This window comes from Alligator sinensis, unplaced genomic scaffold (genome assembly GCF_000455745.1).
Source record: "Alligator sinensis unplaced genomic scaffold, ASM45574v1 scaffold628_1, whole genome shotgun sequence".
NCBI classification, from domain to species: domain Eukaryota; kingdom Metazoa; phylum Chordata; order Crocodylia; family Alligatoridae; genus Alligator; species Alligator sinensis.
The window spans coordinates 742,106-757,651 of NW_005841873.1; the positions used below are offsets into that span (position 1 = coordinate 742,106).

Sequence of the window (15,546 nt, forward strand, 5' to 3'; positions counted from 1 at the left end):
CAACCCAGGTGGCAGCAGCTCCTGGCTGCCACCGCCCCTGGCCCCAGCCCTACAGTACTGGCAGGGACATGTGCACAGCCCTGCCCCATGCCTGCTGCGGACTCACCTGCTCACACTGAACCACTGCAGCAACAGCAGTGCTGGTGGGGTACTTCCATATACATGACACAAACGCACACAAATCAGGACAAAAATATCTTTTAAAAATAAAATTAAAATACGTTATTGTAGATGTTTGATTTTTAGTATATAATTTTTTCCTGGTTCCTAGATAGCAAACCCCCTTCCCAAAAGGAGTACTTCTGGGGCAAGGGGAGGGACTGCTAGTGGCAAAGGTCAGGGGTTAGGGGGTGGGGCTTCCAGTTGCAAGATGGTGACCGGGGGTGTGGCTACCCTTGCGGCCCTTGGCAGCTCACCAAAACTCATTAAGCAGGCTTCCAGCTGAAATAATTGCCTGCCCCTGTGTTAGGCCATGTGTAGATGAAACGAGGGCTGTGTGTGCATGACACTTTTTAAAGCGGGGTTAATGCTTTTGCACCGCTTTAATGGTATCGGTGTTTGCATGCCTCAGTGGGGTATTGTGTATTAATTCCAGCTGCTGTAGAAAATTCAGCAGTGTAACACGCCTTAAATGACTTTGGGCGCAGCAAACTAAAACTTCTCCGAGGAGTTTTACTTTGCTTCCCCTGCGGCCGTGGAGTGAAGCACTAGGCTCTGTGCAGCTCCACATCTCTGCAGAAAACCCTGCAGGCAGCCTGGCAGCAGCCCGGGAAGGCAGGCTCTGCCTAAGAAAAGTGGTGAGCCTGATCTTTTCCCACCCCGCCCCCTCCCTCTTGGAGTCTGCCTGCCCACCTGAGGTGTGTGGGGGCCCGGTGCTTCCCTCTGTGGCTGTGGTGCCCCCCGGCACCACCGGAGCCGGGTGCCTGTGGGTGGTGCTCCCTGGGGGCAGGGGGGGCACATCTGCCATGGAAGGAAGCCCAGCCCCTCCTGCAGCCCAGGAACCACTCGCCCTCTCTCCCCGCTGCCGGAGAGGCAGGTAAGTCAGGTGTGCACATGACATGGGGGTTTAATCAGCCCTAAATTGAAGTGGTGTTTTTAAAAACCCACTGCTTCAATTTAGGGCCCCTGTTTAGTCTACACGCCCTTAAATGCTAACCTTGTGATGGCCAGCATCATTTACCATTTAGTTGTAGGTCTGAGGAAGAATGATTACCTGTATGAATCAGCTGTGCCTAAGAATGATTCTTAAATTGACACGCACATCAGTCCAATAGGACAGATATGCACATGCCAGCATTTCTAGGGCAAGAGGCCCAGACATCATTGGTGAGATGCTTATCTCTTCAAAAATAGAGATGTGTCATGGTAATGGCAACCTCTTTTTTTTGTTTCTCCCCATCTTCTAATTCTTGAACATTCAGGGACAGAGAGACCGACCAAGCCTTCCCCCCAGCACCAGGTGATTCCTAATAAAGTCACAACCACACTAGCACAAATTTAGCCTTTGTTTGGGGTGGGTGCAGGGAACATAGTTCCCCCCCATTTGACTCGGAGGTTTGAAGAAGGTTGTATTTTGTGTATTTCTTGCACTGGATTAGATGGTGGTTGTCCCTTGTGTTTATTTCTCTGTCTACCTACCATTGTCGTAGATGATGTAAAAAAGAGACTGGGTAGGGTTTACAAGACTGTACATTAGGTAACAGATATTTCTATGGGAGAGATTTGCATGACTTACAATCTTTTCCAATTCCACCAGCATATTTTAGTCCTGTATTTTTAATTGAAGTGACAAATTTAATTTGAATTAACAACCTTTTCTCATTTTGAACTTGGGGTGCAGAATATTTATTGGTACAGAATATTTATTTGCTATTGGGGTTTCAGTAGTCCATATAAATGAACATCACCAATACGTAACAGCAAAGCTAGTGGAAACTACTACTCATGAAGTATAGACACAAGGCAATAGAATTTGAAAAATGTGGTTGACCAAATTGTGGCTGTAAATTTTGCAAATGCATCCTTCAAGGCATGCATTTGGAAGTCCTGTAATTACCCCTAAATTAGTGTAACGGTGTGTTGGGGGAGGGTGGGTGCAAATGAGGCACCAGTCCTAGGTGTTAACTTGGGGTGGGGGCACAAAAATAGCAGCCATTACTGGTCCTGGTGACTACACTGTCCCATGCATCGCCACTGCTCAGGCTCCAAAATTGTCTAGCTATGTTCCTGTGCCCAGCTGACAAGACAAGGGCTTGTGTGCATGGACACGTGGAGTTTGCTTTGGTGTTCATGGAGTTAACTTTCAAAATTTCTGCACAGTTTTTAGTTTGATGCTAATTGAAAAATTGGGTCCACGTCCTATTTCCATTTAAGTCAATAACATCCCATTGACATTAGTGGGAACAGAGCTACAATCCTTAACGTGATGCTTTTTCTAGCATCTTAGAGCAAAATATATTAATTGATAAAGGTTCTGTATTGTTCATTTTTATAAGACACTTTCAACTTTCCTGAAACTAAAATTGCCCACAAATCCTGTCTACATGCAGGCATAAGCAAATGTATGGTTCTTTTTTCATTAAGCTGATTAAGTGTTAGCAGCACTTAACTAGGTGATTTGTCTTTTGTGTTAAACTGGTCTTTATTTGCACCCGAATAGAATATTACCTTGGGGATGCCATTTATTACAGTCATTTATAATGAACAAGATCGGTATGTCCACATGCTGGGGAGGAGGGATGTGAAACCCTTTTTTCCATGTATTTAACATCTCAGTCTCTTATTGGGTTTTAGTTCTTGCCTTGTTCTCTACAGGTGCAAGCAGATGACCTACCCTGATGACCTGCCCCAGATTTCGGTGGTGTTTATTTTTGTAAACGAGGCACTGTCTGTCATCTTGCGCTCTGTGCACAGTGTTGTGAACCATACTCCATCCCATTTGCTCAAGGAGATCATTCTGGTGGATGACAACAGTGATAACGGTGAACATTACTAACATCTGCCTTTTATTCTTATGTGTTTTATCTTGTGTTTCCTAATGGGACTGACATGTAAACCAAGACTACCTTGCCTGCTTCTATTTAAATGGAGTTTTCTAATATTTGCCTGTATGGGAATTCAGTCAGGGCTCATCTAAATGAGATGGATTGGGGAAATTCACAAATAAAACTTCTGATTTGTAAATAAGAAGTTAGATCTCAAACTGGTGAAAATGAAAATCAAACTATCTTCCTTGAAGTCAGTAGGGCTGACCAACTGCAGATCTGGTCCCATGAGCCCAGTAAGGTTGTGCTACTAAATTACTGAAATGACCCACTTGAGTAATTATGTATTGGCATCAGTAAGGTTTGTAAGACCTAATATATTCTTGCATAAAATTCTTGACAGAATATAAAACTTTACCAAAACTTGGTGTTTTTTTAAGGGTTCAGACAGTTTATTCAGTTGCCAAATTTCCACCAGGACAATATGTTAGTGAATAGCCCCAAATCTCAAATTTAACAATTATGTTTAAACAGGAAATTGAGGCTACTGAGTCTTTCTGAGGATAGCGTCTTCTCTTGTCTACCTAGGGATAACTAGGAAGCAATTCCACTGAAGTCCACACAGTTGTTCCCAGTTGACTCGGGTGGGAGTTAAGATCAGAATCTGATTCTGAATTGTTTTGGTACTCAACATCTATCAGTTAGCTTGTTTGAATCAAATGACAAGAATGGGCACAAAGCCAATGGAACAATGAAGTCATGAAGTTAATGAGGACAAAAATAACGTGCAGTAACTAATATTCATCTTGACGGGACTAAAAATATAGATCAGCATGACCTTTTCCTTGTTAACAATTATGTTGTAAAGGTACATATTCTTTTTGTTTCACGTTGTTTCTTCCTAAGAAAAAAAAATGAAGATTCAGTGTCTTCAAATAGCTCCAGCTAAAATAAGATCTCAAGTATAGCATTTTCCTGCTAGCCCAGCAATTTAAACCCTCCTTTTTCAGATAGTAGTCTTTCTCGAGAACTTCAAAAAAGTGGGTGAGAGAGAGAAACAAAGAAATAAAATAATAATGATGCTGATGATAATAAAATCCACACCCAAAAAATACAAGATATAGAAATGCTTGGTCAAATTCTACTCTCACTTATACCGGGTTGATTATCAAGTCATTATTTAAGTTTAGTGGGGTTATTTAGGACACTGACCAGTGTAAGCGAGCAGAATTTGAGTCAGTGACTGCAAGTAGCTTTCCCCACTGCTTTTCAAGGTAATTAAGGATGAACCAGATCCTCTGGTTTGAATGGTAATTGTTCTATTCTGTAATGTGGAGTGCCTCAACAGAGGTCCCTAATGCCATGGAGGCTACCACAAATGTATTTAGTGAATATATAATAAATAAAATCTTGTAAGTAAAATTTAGTCTAAATAATAACAAGGCTGAGGCTTTTTAAAGAAGCAGATACCTGTCTTAACAATTTGTCTCTTTATGAGCCTATTGAAAGGAAGCAGCTGGTGAATTTGGACTTGCATGTAATTAAATGAGGTAAATGGAACAGAGAAGGGGGCCTGGTTTTTGATTTTCAGTGCCAGGTTTATTTTTAAGATGAAGATATATGTGGTTACAGCTTCTGAGTGGCATCTAAGTGCAAACCCTTAAGCTCCCAAGTCTCATTCTGATTTGGCTCAGTGAAGGCACTAGGAAAATTTATCATTGGCAAGTGTAAATCAGAAGCACCTCCACTGATGTCAACCGAGTGACCGTAGTACATGGTCAGAACTGGGACTGCAACTTCAGGTACCCAAGAAGTTGTCCAGGGAATGTATAAAATAATTATTTTGGAACTGATTCAAGCTTGAATTTCTCTAAACATTGGACAAAATCCCAAGTCTCATATTGAGCCCCAATGTCTATAAAAGCCAGTTTCTACAATCTAATAACCAGACTGCATCAGGGGAGATGTAAAGAAACACCTCAATTCCAAGCCAAGGCCTTGGGATTTGGCCTGCTTACGTGAGCAGAATTTGCCAATTATTTGGAAGCAGCTAAACTTCGGGATTTTTTCCCCTGTAGTCTTAAAAATGTTTGCTCCAGGATAAATCAGAATGAATTAAGATGCTCTGTTCTTGGTTGGACTCTCTTTGAGAGCGTGCATATGTTTCTATTTTGCAGTTGAGCTGAAGTTTAATCTGGATCAGTATGTCAATAAGAGATACCCAGGCCTGGTGAAAATAGTGCGTAACAACAAACGGGAAGGATTGATTAGAGCCAGAATCCAAGGCTGGAAAGCGGCAACCGCTCCCGTTGTTGGTTTCTTCGATGCTCATGTTGAGTTCAACACTGGCTGGTAAGACATGTTGATGGCCACATGCCTGTCTGCATTCTGTACTTCCCACTGGGAGATCAGTGCTATTACACTGTATCTTGCATCCCAAATGCTTGAGATTTGTTCAGTCACAGGGGAGGCAGGACAACTGCAGGGATGAGCTCACAGGAGGCTGTTGTTACAACTACATTAGCAATTTAATTTTAATAATGTAGCCCTGTAAATTGTGGAAGCCTTCTGCAGTGGCTGCTAGATCCATGAAAAACTGCTGTTCTAATTTTCATGTGGTTCAACATATCAGGAAGCATTTTTACCTGGAAACTCATCTGATCTCTCTAAAGTTGGGTAATGAGGAAAAGTCTTTCAAGCAAGTTTTGTGCTCAGGACAGATGGATTTTTTTTAAGGACATTTGCAAATACTTTCATTTTGTTTTATTTTGTTTATTTTCCACTGTCATTAATTTCTTGTTCTGTTTACTCTCTGTAGGTCATTTCCCACTAGAAGCTTGAATATAATTTCCATATACTTTTTTTTTCCTTCTTGTATTCACATTGGGGGAAATTGATTTTTTTCCCCTTTGTTTCTAATGGGCCTTGAAATTAGCATGCCTCACTTTGTTAGCATCCTGTTTTCCAAGCCAGCGGCACTGATGACATGAGCATAGCTCTGAGTTTAATGGGTCAGATCCTCAGCTAGAGTAAATCTTCAGAACTCTGCTAACTTCTGTGGGCCCAGGCTGCTTGAGGATTTTACTACTGTCAGTTGCTCCATTATTCCTGAGGATCCAGCAGAAGGGGAGAACAAAAGCCAAAAAAAATCATTTCCGTGTAGGTGATGCCAGGCTTTCCTGTTCTGAGATATTTTAGTAAATTCCCCAGTAGATTTCCCTACTAGTAGGGCTGTGTGAAGCTTTGGTCCCTGATTCAATTTGGCAGAGATTTGGCTTGATTCGGTGGCCGAATCTCCGAATCGGATCAGGAGACCCTTTAATCTCTCTGAATCCAATCCAATTTGGAGAGATTCGATGATTCGGCCATAGACACAGCTTTAAATGTTTTTTCTACGTACCTCAAGGTACCAGGCAGCTCGTCAATGCTGCGATGGTGGGGCAGATGGAGCATCCCACAGGAGTGCGGGAGGGTCCCAGCACGCTTGGCAGCAGACCCAGAAGTGGACCAGAAGCACTTCCAGTCTGCTTCCGGGTCTGCTGGGGAATGCACGGGGAGCCTCCCCCATGCCCCTCCAGCTTGGCAACTGGTATCTCCTGGGTCTGGAGGGGCACCCGGAGTCCCCCCCGTGCCCGATCACTAAGCCGGGGGACGATAGGGGGGCCACTTAGTGCAGTCAGTGGTGGACCCGGGAGTACTTCCGGTCTGCTTTCAGGTTTGCTGCCAAGCACGTGGGAAACACCCCCATGCTCCTGTGGAACGATTCGCAGCATTCATGAACCACGCCTGGTACCTCGAGGTATGTAGAAAAAACATTTAAAGTTGGGTCTGTGTCCATATCACTGATTCTCTGAATTGGCATCAAATCTTCAGATTTGGATTTGGCCAAATTGAATCACTGTCCCCAATTCAGGCCGGATCCAAATTGAATATGGTTCATTTCACACACCCCTACCTACTAGAAGTAAGTTCTGGATGTCGTAGTAGACACTTTCAGCTCAGAAAGAACTAGTAGGTATATACTACACAGTAGGAACATCCATTCTTTTTCTCGTGTCCTTGTCATAAACTAGATGTTTTTTCCAGAATTGTGTACAAGTGATAGCTTTTTCCATTACTGTAGTGAGGTCCTCTTTTGTATAGGTCTCATACAGGAGTCAGCAAATGAGCAGGTGCTCCATAGTCTGTACTTCAATGCACTTGCATATATCTGTATCGTTAGAGTAGTCCCGTTTAATCATGTTTGTTTTTGATCTTCCAGTTTGCGTGCACAGGCTATTTAGGCATCACCATGTTGGCCAGTCCAGATCAGCCACTCTGGAAAGGTCCTCATGGGGTTCCAGGTGCATTTCAGAGGACCTGATTGCATGTAATGTTTCCTTCCATAACCTCAGTCATGCCCTGTCAGCCGTTGTGTCCAATGGTGCAACACTGGTCACAAAACTTTCATACCTTAAGCTGTTTAGTTACTTCTCTGTAACCATAGAGTGGAAACCTGGAGTCTTCATCTACATCCATTAAAAAACAAAACAAAACAATGCTATTGTATAGCAATTGTGTGTATTTTGGTTTCCTTCTGGGATGAAGTTTTCAAAAAATGATAAAAAGTAGCTCTAGTATTAACCAAAGAGGAGGTTTTTGTTGTTGTTTTGGTAGAGATGCCTGCAAAAGATGTATTAATTATGGGAGGGGGTGTACATTTGCATCTCAAAAGTCCTTATCAGATGAAAGATGAAATAAAATAAGGTGTACTGTATGACTACCGATTTGACTTTGCTTAATTTATTTACCATCCAGCACTCCAGTGACCATCTGAGGATGGTCTCCCATTCTAGTGTCAGTTGTAACCATTTGAAAGTCGCTCGCACTTTGCTTTTTAATTAGTATGTACAATGTGACTTTCAGTGTTTATGCAAGGCAATGGACAGAGACCTAGGAAGTCTAGATGGCTTTTCATTTAGCACCTAACCCAGCCGGAGGTCAGTTTTCTCTCCTCTGCATTGAAGAAAACAATGCTTACCACTTTTGTAAAGCACTTTGAGATATGCTGATGTAAACTAGTCTGGGTCATAGCATCATAGCAAAATCAGGGAGATGTCATTGTTTCCTTCAAGCTTGTTGTTTTTTATGAGCATTGCAAGGGGCTGAGATTAGCATGAAAAGGACCTGATGTAGTGAATGAGACTTTATGTGTACTTCATAAAGGGCTTGCTGAAATGCTTCTTCCCTGGTATAAGCTTCTCTCAACAGATGTGTTTAATTCTTATTACCACCATTGAGCCTATCTCTGCAGCTGCTTGGGGGGATGGTTTCCTTCTGAAAGAGCTCTGCTCATTGAGTAGCGGCAGAAAACTAATGAGTACACCAAATATACATCAAAAGCATAATGTTGCTCATTGCTTCAGAATCACAGATGGGAACCAACCTTGCTCCTTTATCTTTCTTCTCCTATTCCTCTTTCTCCTAAAAACTTAGACTTGCCTTTCAGCTATCTCAATCACCCTTTCTACCTTCCTGTTTATCCCCCCACTTTCATTGCCCCCCATCCTCATGGCCTGACACAGTAGCCACTTCTCTTGCTTTTCTCCTTCCATCCTTCCAGCTGAAATGGATGTGAAGGAGGTCCTCGAGATTTGTACCATTTAATATTCCACATGAGGTTATTGTCTACAGGCACAAGGACACCATGTACCTTATACCGTACTCCTGTCCTTTTACAGTATAAAGTTTGAGGGAGTCTTAGGGTGTGGACAGATTAAATGTTTGCATCAGTTTAACAAATAAGGGGCAGATAATGTAACTTTGCCCAATCTGGTAGAGAGTCACCACTTGGGGCAAAAGTCCACTGGTGTAAGTTACACCAGTTTAAGTTTCATCTATGTCTATCCTAGGGTAGCCATTTGCTGAAGGCAAATAGGCTATTACCACCGACTGCTCTCCCACCACCTAGTGGACTGGTCCCATAATAGGCACCTCCTGTGGGATCTGCCCTGGGATAGTAAGTAACACTGAGGCATGTATAGATCTGCCCTTGCCCTGAGTCAGGCTAGAGTCCTGAATCTTCCTCACACTGAAGCAAAGCACTGCCACTTCCTGCATCCACCATCAAGGTCTCGATCCTGAATGAGCCATTTTTGTACGTTGTGCATAACAGTGTTCTTTGGTGTCTTCTGGCTCATAGTTGTTGAAAACCGCATACATTTCCTTTGTAAGACGATTACAGTGGCCTTTTCTCATGGCAAGAGGCTCAGTTTTTCACTCAGTTTGTCTCCTAACTTGACAAGTGGGAAAATTTGTAATGTTGCCTCCTAAGGGCTGGAAGAGGACAGTCTTCCAATTTGAGACCAGGCAAGGATTGAACAGGTTTTAACTCATGTGTGTTGACTTTCCTGGCTCCCATGTGCAGCTCTTGCAGTCAGTATTGCATGGTAGGAAATTCTTTGGTGCAGCAGTGGCACCCATGTTTCCAACCACAGGGTGTGCCAGAGGAGCGATACCCAACCTTGCTTCAATTCTTCTGTCATTCACTGTTTGTTTGTGTGTTTTTTCTGTGCTGGCCATCGCTGACTGCAGGGTCTGTGCACCTCCATGTGTTAATAGATGCAGACAGACACACAGTGCCCTTGACAAGTACTTTTACTGATGGGTGAAGAGGAAGACTTGACTTGCCAAAAGCCATGCAGAAAGTCTGTGGCAGAGCTGGGAGTTGGACTCAACTCCTGAATCCCAGGCTAGTCCTTTAACTACAAGACCCATCCCTTCATCTCCATATTGTCATTGCTGAAACCTGCACCAAGCTGTGTGGCAGTGGGGTATCAGCATGGCAGTTTGGCAGGGGAACTATAATGCCACTAATAGGGTTCTGATGCATATTCTAAGTACGACTATGATACTTTTACATGGAGCCAAAGATTCCCTGTCGATTTTTAGCCATTGGTGATGTGGGAAAAAATCACATACAGAGCACAGACCATCTTGGATCATTTGTCAGTGGTACGACCAGGCCCAATCTGCTTTACCCTCTGCAGGTTAATACCTACGTAATCACATTTATTAGGGAGAGGTATAGAGAAATGCCTCATCTTTTTCACATGAAATATTCACAGATTGGACACTGACCATATTTCCCTTTAAATAATAGTAGTTCTCTTCACATTTGAGATTTTGCATTATATTACATTTTACCATATTATACTCTTATATCTTACCTCTCCCAAGTTGCTGCTTCTATGCTGAAATACAGTCTTGGAGGTAAAAAATATTCTGAAAGCTGGCAAGTTAAATTAACTATTGAATTATTTAAACTGTGCTGTGCCTAATTGCTGCTTTTTTGCCTCTCAGGTACTGAAATATATTAGCATAGACCAGAGATTTTTCCATTGACCTGTTCCCCATAAGACTTTTGGTAGTGTGAGGTGATATTATTACTCTGGCAGTAATAAGTGGAAAGAACTGGCTGAAATGGGGGCTGTTACCATTAATTGTTAAATGGAGCTTTAAATTCAAAATACGCAAGGATTTCACCATCCGGTTCTTAGGTAAAGTTCTATCTGTCCCATAGTGTGTCCCATAGTAAAAGTCCTGCTTCATTACAGAACCCAATATAAATGGAAACTGCCATGTAGAGTGAGAAATCTCTGCAGAACCAGTAGAATTGTAAAGGTTAAGAACTGGAAATATGTATCAGATCCAGGTCTGGAGCCACACTCACTCCTGTTGGCTCTTCTAATCTGCAGCCATTAGCAAAAGGGTAATCCCCAGATGACAGAGAAGTGGCTATGCCAGCTGCCTGTCTTCTTCCACGAGCAGCCCTTTGGGGAAGGTTCGCACTGGGACATGGCCACATAGAGGAGGAATGGCTGGACTGCTACTGAGGCACAGTTATTCCTGGTTCATAGATTCATAGATTGTACAGTCAGAAGAGACCACAATGGATCATCGTGTCTGACCCCCTGCCGCTGGCAGGAAAGAGGACCGAGGTCAGATGACCCCAGCCAGGTGACTATCTATACTCCTCTTGAAGACCTCCAAGCTAGGTGATAGCAGCACCTCTCTTGGAAGCCCATTCCAGATCCTGGCCACCCTAACTGTGAAAAATTTCTTCCTAATATCTAACCTAAATTCACTCTCAACTAGTTTACACCCGTTATTCCTAGTCACTCCCTGGGGCGCCTTAGTAAACAGCGCGTCCCCTATTCCTCGTTGACCTCCCCTAATAAATTTATAGGTGGCCACAAGATCTCCCCTCAGCTGTCTCTTGTGAAGGCTGAAGAGATTCAGCTCTCTCAACCTCCCCCCCGTAGGGTCTATCACGAAGGCCACTAATCATGCAAGTGGCCCTCCTCTGGACCCTCCCCAGATTCCCCGCGTCCCTTTTGAAGTGTGGCACCCAAAACTGGACACAGTACTCCAACTGCAGCCTGACCAGTGCCGCATAGAGGGGGAGCATCACCTCCTTTGATCTATTTGTCATGCATTAGCAGGTGCATGACTAGGTGCGATTGGCCTTGTTAATGGCCTTGTTACACTGCCGGCTCATGTTCATCTGGGAGTCAGTTATGACTCCAAGATCCCTCTCTGCCTCTGAGCTGCTGAGTAGGACACTCCTGAACTTATAGGTGTGCTGGGGGTTCCTCCTTTCTAGGTGGAGTACCTTACATTTATCTTTATTAAATTGCATCCTATTTCTCTCTGTCCATTGATCCAACTTGTCCAGGTCGGCTTGAATCTTAATCTGCTTCATGGTGCAGCCAGTTGAAAACCTTGAATGTTGGGGGTGACTCAGAATATCCATGAAAGACAAAGCTTCCCCCTTTTGAGTCATAGGAAAGTAGGGCTGAAAGGGACCTCATGTGGTCTTCTAGTCTAGCTTCCTACTCAAGGCAGGATCATCCCTGACCAAGTGTCTGTCCAATCTGCTTTTGAAATTTTCTAGGGATGGAGATTCCATAATTTCTCTAGGTAGCCTGTTCCAGTGCTTGATCACCCTCAAGTCAGAAAAGTCCTAATCTTCAGCCTCCTCTGCTGCATCTTAAGGCCATTGCTCCTAGTCCCATCCCCTACAGCCAGAAAGAAAAGCCCATCACCATACTTTTCTTTTTGGGAAGGTTGCCTTCACTCAAGCTGACCACGAGCTGATCACCTTCACCATCCGCCGAAAAGCTGGCAAGTCGGTCAGCAACATGCAAGTCTTTGACTTCAGGAAAGCTGACTTTGACAAGCTCAGGAGGCTTGTCAGTGAGGCCCTAAGGGACCGTGACCACAGGGAGAGGGGAGTTCAAGAGGAGTGGTTGCTCCTCAAGGGAGCGATCCTCAATGCACAAACTAAGTCTATTCCATCTCGGAGGAAAGGCAGCAAGAGGGCACAGCAGCCCCCCTGGCTCTCCAGGGACCTAGCAGACCTCCTGAGGCTAAAAAGAAAGGCCTACAAAGGATGGAGGATGGGAGTCACCTCCAAGGAGGATTATTCTGCACTGGTCCAGTCCTGTAGGGAGCAGACCAGGAAAGCCAAGGCTGCAACTGAACTCCAGCTAGCTTTGAGCATCAAGGACAATAAAAGATGGTTTGGACTATTATTCTTCTGAAGAGTAGAAAATAGGAGGATACTTTTAACCTATTAAATAGGTACTTTGCGTCAGTCTTTCATCAGCCCCATGGGACGCCCATGCCCGCTACAGGGCCGGGAAGTCCGGGTGAGGGTGATCCCCTGCCCTCCATTAATGCTGACTTTCTGAAGGAACATCTTGAGAAGCTGGATACCTTCAAGTCAGCTGGCCCTGACAATCTTCACCCCAGGGTACTCAGGGAGCTGGCGAGCATCATAGCCCAGCCTCTAGCACGGATCTTTGAAAACTCTTGGCACTCTGGTGTAGTGCCCGAAGACTGGAAGAAGGCCAATGTGGTGCCTATCTTCAAGAAAGGGAGGAAAGTGGATCCGGCTAACTATAGGCCCATCAGCCTGACTTCTATCCCGGGGAAGATCTTAGAAAAGTTTATTAAAGAGGCCATCCTTAATGGACTGGCCGACGCCAACATCTTAAGGGATAGCCAGCACGGGTTTGTTGCGGGTAGGTCTTGCTTGACCAATCTCATTTCCTTCTACGACCAGGTGACCTATCACCTGGACAAGGGAGAAGAGATTGATGTCATATATCTTGACTTCAAAAAAGCCTTCGATCTGGTGTCCCATGATCGCCTCTTGGAGAAACTGGCCAATTGTCGCCTTGGGTCCTCCACGATCCGCTGGCTGGAAAATTGGCTCCGGGGTCGGACCCAGAGGGTAGTAATCGATGGAAGTCACTCATCGTGGTGTCCTGTGACCAGTGGGGTCCCCCAAGGCTCTGTCCTTGGACCCATACTGTTCAACATCTTCATTAATGATGTGGACACTGGAGTCAGAAGCGATCAGAACTGGCCAAGTTCGCCGATGACACCAAACTTTGGGGCAAAGCATCCACACCAGAAGACAGGCAGGTTATCCAGGCTGACCTGGACAGGCTCAGCAAGTGGGCGGACGAGAATCTGATGGTGTTCAACGCCGATAAATGCAAGGTTCTCCACCTTGGGAAAAAAAACCCGCAGCATCCTTATAGGCTCGGCAGTGCTATGTTGGTAGATGCTTCTCATGCAAATCCCGGGACGTCATTCTCCCCCTGTACTCGGCCTTAGTGAGGCCGCAGCTGGAGTACTGTGTCCAGTTTTGGGCTCCACAATTCAACAAGGATGTGGAGAAGCTTGAGAGAGTCCAGAGAAGAGCCACGCGCATGATCAGAGGTCAGGGAAGCAGACCCTACGATGACAGGCTGAGAGCCCTGGGGCTCTTTAGCCTGGAAAAGCGCAGGCTCAGGGGTGATCTGATGGCCATCTACAAGTTTATCAGGGGTGACCACCAGCATCTGGGGGAACGTTTGTTCACCAGAGCACCCCAAGGGATGACGAGGTCGAATGGTCACAAACTACTTCAAGATCGTTTCAGGCTGGACGTAAAGAAGAATTTCTTTACTGTCCGAGCCCCCAAGGTCTGGAACAGCCTGCCACCGGAGGTGGTTCAAGCGCCTTCATTGAACACCTTCAAGATGAAACTGGATGCTTATCTTGCTGGGATCCTATGACCCCAGCTGACTTCCTGCCCTTTGGGCGGGGGGCTGGACTCGATGATCTTCCGAGGTCCCTTCCAGCCCTGATGTCTATGAAATCTATGAAATCCTAATCTATTTTATATGCCAGAGACGTGTCTAAAAGAGGTAGGCAGGTTGAACATAACAACATTCCATGTTTTGGTCTCTCCCTCTATTAAATTAATTTCACAGGTATTTTTAATTGTCTGTCCTCTTACCTTTTTTATTGGTAACCTGCACGAAGTGGGAAGACACAGCAGTACAATAGGCTTTGAATGAATTTTAGCTGGGAAGAATAAATGGGAACAGATGGTTGTGCTGAGAGGATACAAGGGGAGACTGTCTGGGCTGAGACGTTGGGGGAAGTCTGCAAAAATAATTTGGTGAACAGAAGGCACAGGATGAGGTCATCATTTTAACAGTTTAATGGTGAGACAAGCGGTATAGGCCCACTCTTGCCCTCCAGTACATCTGTGCAGCCTGTGCTCTCATCCACAGAGCTATATATTTATCTTCAAGGACAGAATTGAGCCTATATCTGTTTCTACCGTGTCTTCACTCAACCTAGCTATGCTCTGCTTTCATTTGTTCATGCAACACTGTCTCTGCTTTAGGCTGTACCTGTTTTCCAGTTAAGCAAGGCACAAGTGGCCTGAGGCTCAGGCCACTGCACAGAAGTTGTTAATTGTATTGCAGAAGATGTAGAACGTTATACAGCTTCCCATCCTTGAAATGGTGCAGGAGAGAATAATATAACCAAGAGGAAAGGACTTGACTAAAGTTTTATACTAGGGAGTAGGGGAAAAGTGTTAATAAAGAGCTGAGGGTGTTAATTCTGTGGCTTGCAAAGAAAAGGTGTTGTGCCTTTGATACTCAAAGTGAACGACAGAGACCACAGCATAATGCAGCCATAAAGAGAGTTCTGGGATCCATAAAAGGAGACATAATGATACAGTATTACACTTCCTTCCTATCTTAGGAATTACTTTTTCACCCATCACAGAGGTATCTAAGTACTTGAATGGAGTTATGCCGTATTGCACTAATTAAGGTTGTGCTAGAGAATGGAGTGTTGTAATAAAGAAGCAGTGGAGTAAGAGTATTTCATCAAGTCATTTCCCTATACAAGAGAGATGGAGAGAGCTTGACGTACAAGAAAGGTCCTGGAATAAAAGCTATGTCTTCCACAGATCTGTGATGAGCACAGTCCATCATCAGAGATTATCCACAGAAGCACGGGTGGTTTAAAATATACAACATGTGAACCTTAATGAAATAAGAGCCTAGGAACACCAGGTCTAGGGTTAATATTTTAGAGGTTCCTTTTGTTATGCTCATGTATAGCACACTGTGTTGAACTGGGCATAAGCAATGGATTCCCAGGAGGTAAGGCAATGCAAAAGGCCGGTTGATTTCTTAGTTATTTATCGCAGCCTCTGCTTCAC

General features: G+C 44.4%; 1 protein-coding gene across 3 annotated transcripts in view; it reads left to right on the plus strand.

The window, feature by feature from the left end:
- Positions 1-15,546, plus strand: part of GALNT9 (polypeptide N-acetylgalactosaminyltransferase 9) — a 267,354-nt gene that overhangs the window by 106,608 nt on the left and 145,200 nt on the right. For all 3 annotated transcript variants that reach the window (XM_025195639.1, XM_025195647.1, XM_025195643.1), the window contains 2 exons: positions 2,815-2,981; positions 5,162-5,336. In XM_025195639.1, coding sequence (XP_025051424.1) covers positions 2,815-2,981; positions 5,162-5,336 — 342 coding nt within the window. The remainder of the gene's footprint in view (positions 1-2,814; positions 2,982-5,161; positions 5,337-15,546) is intronic.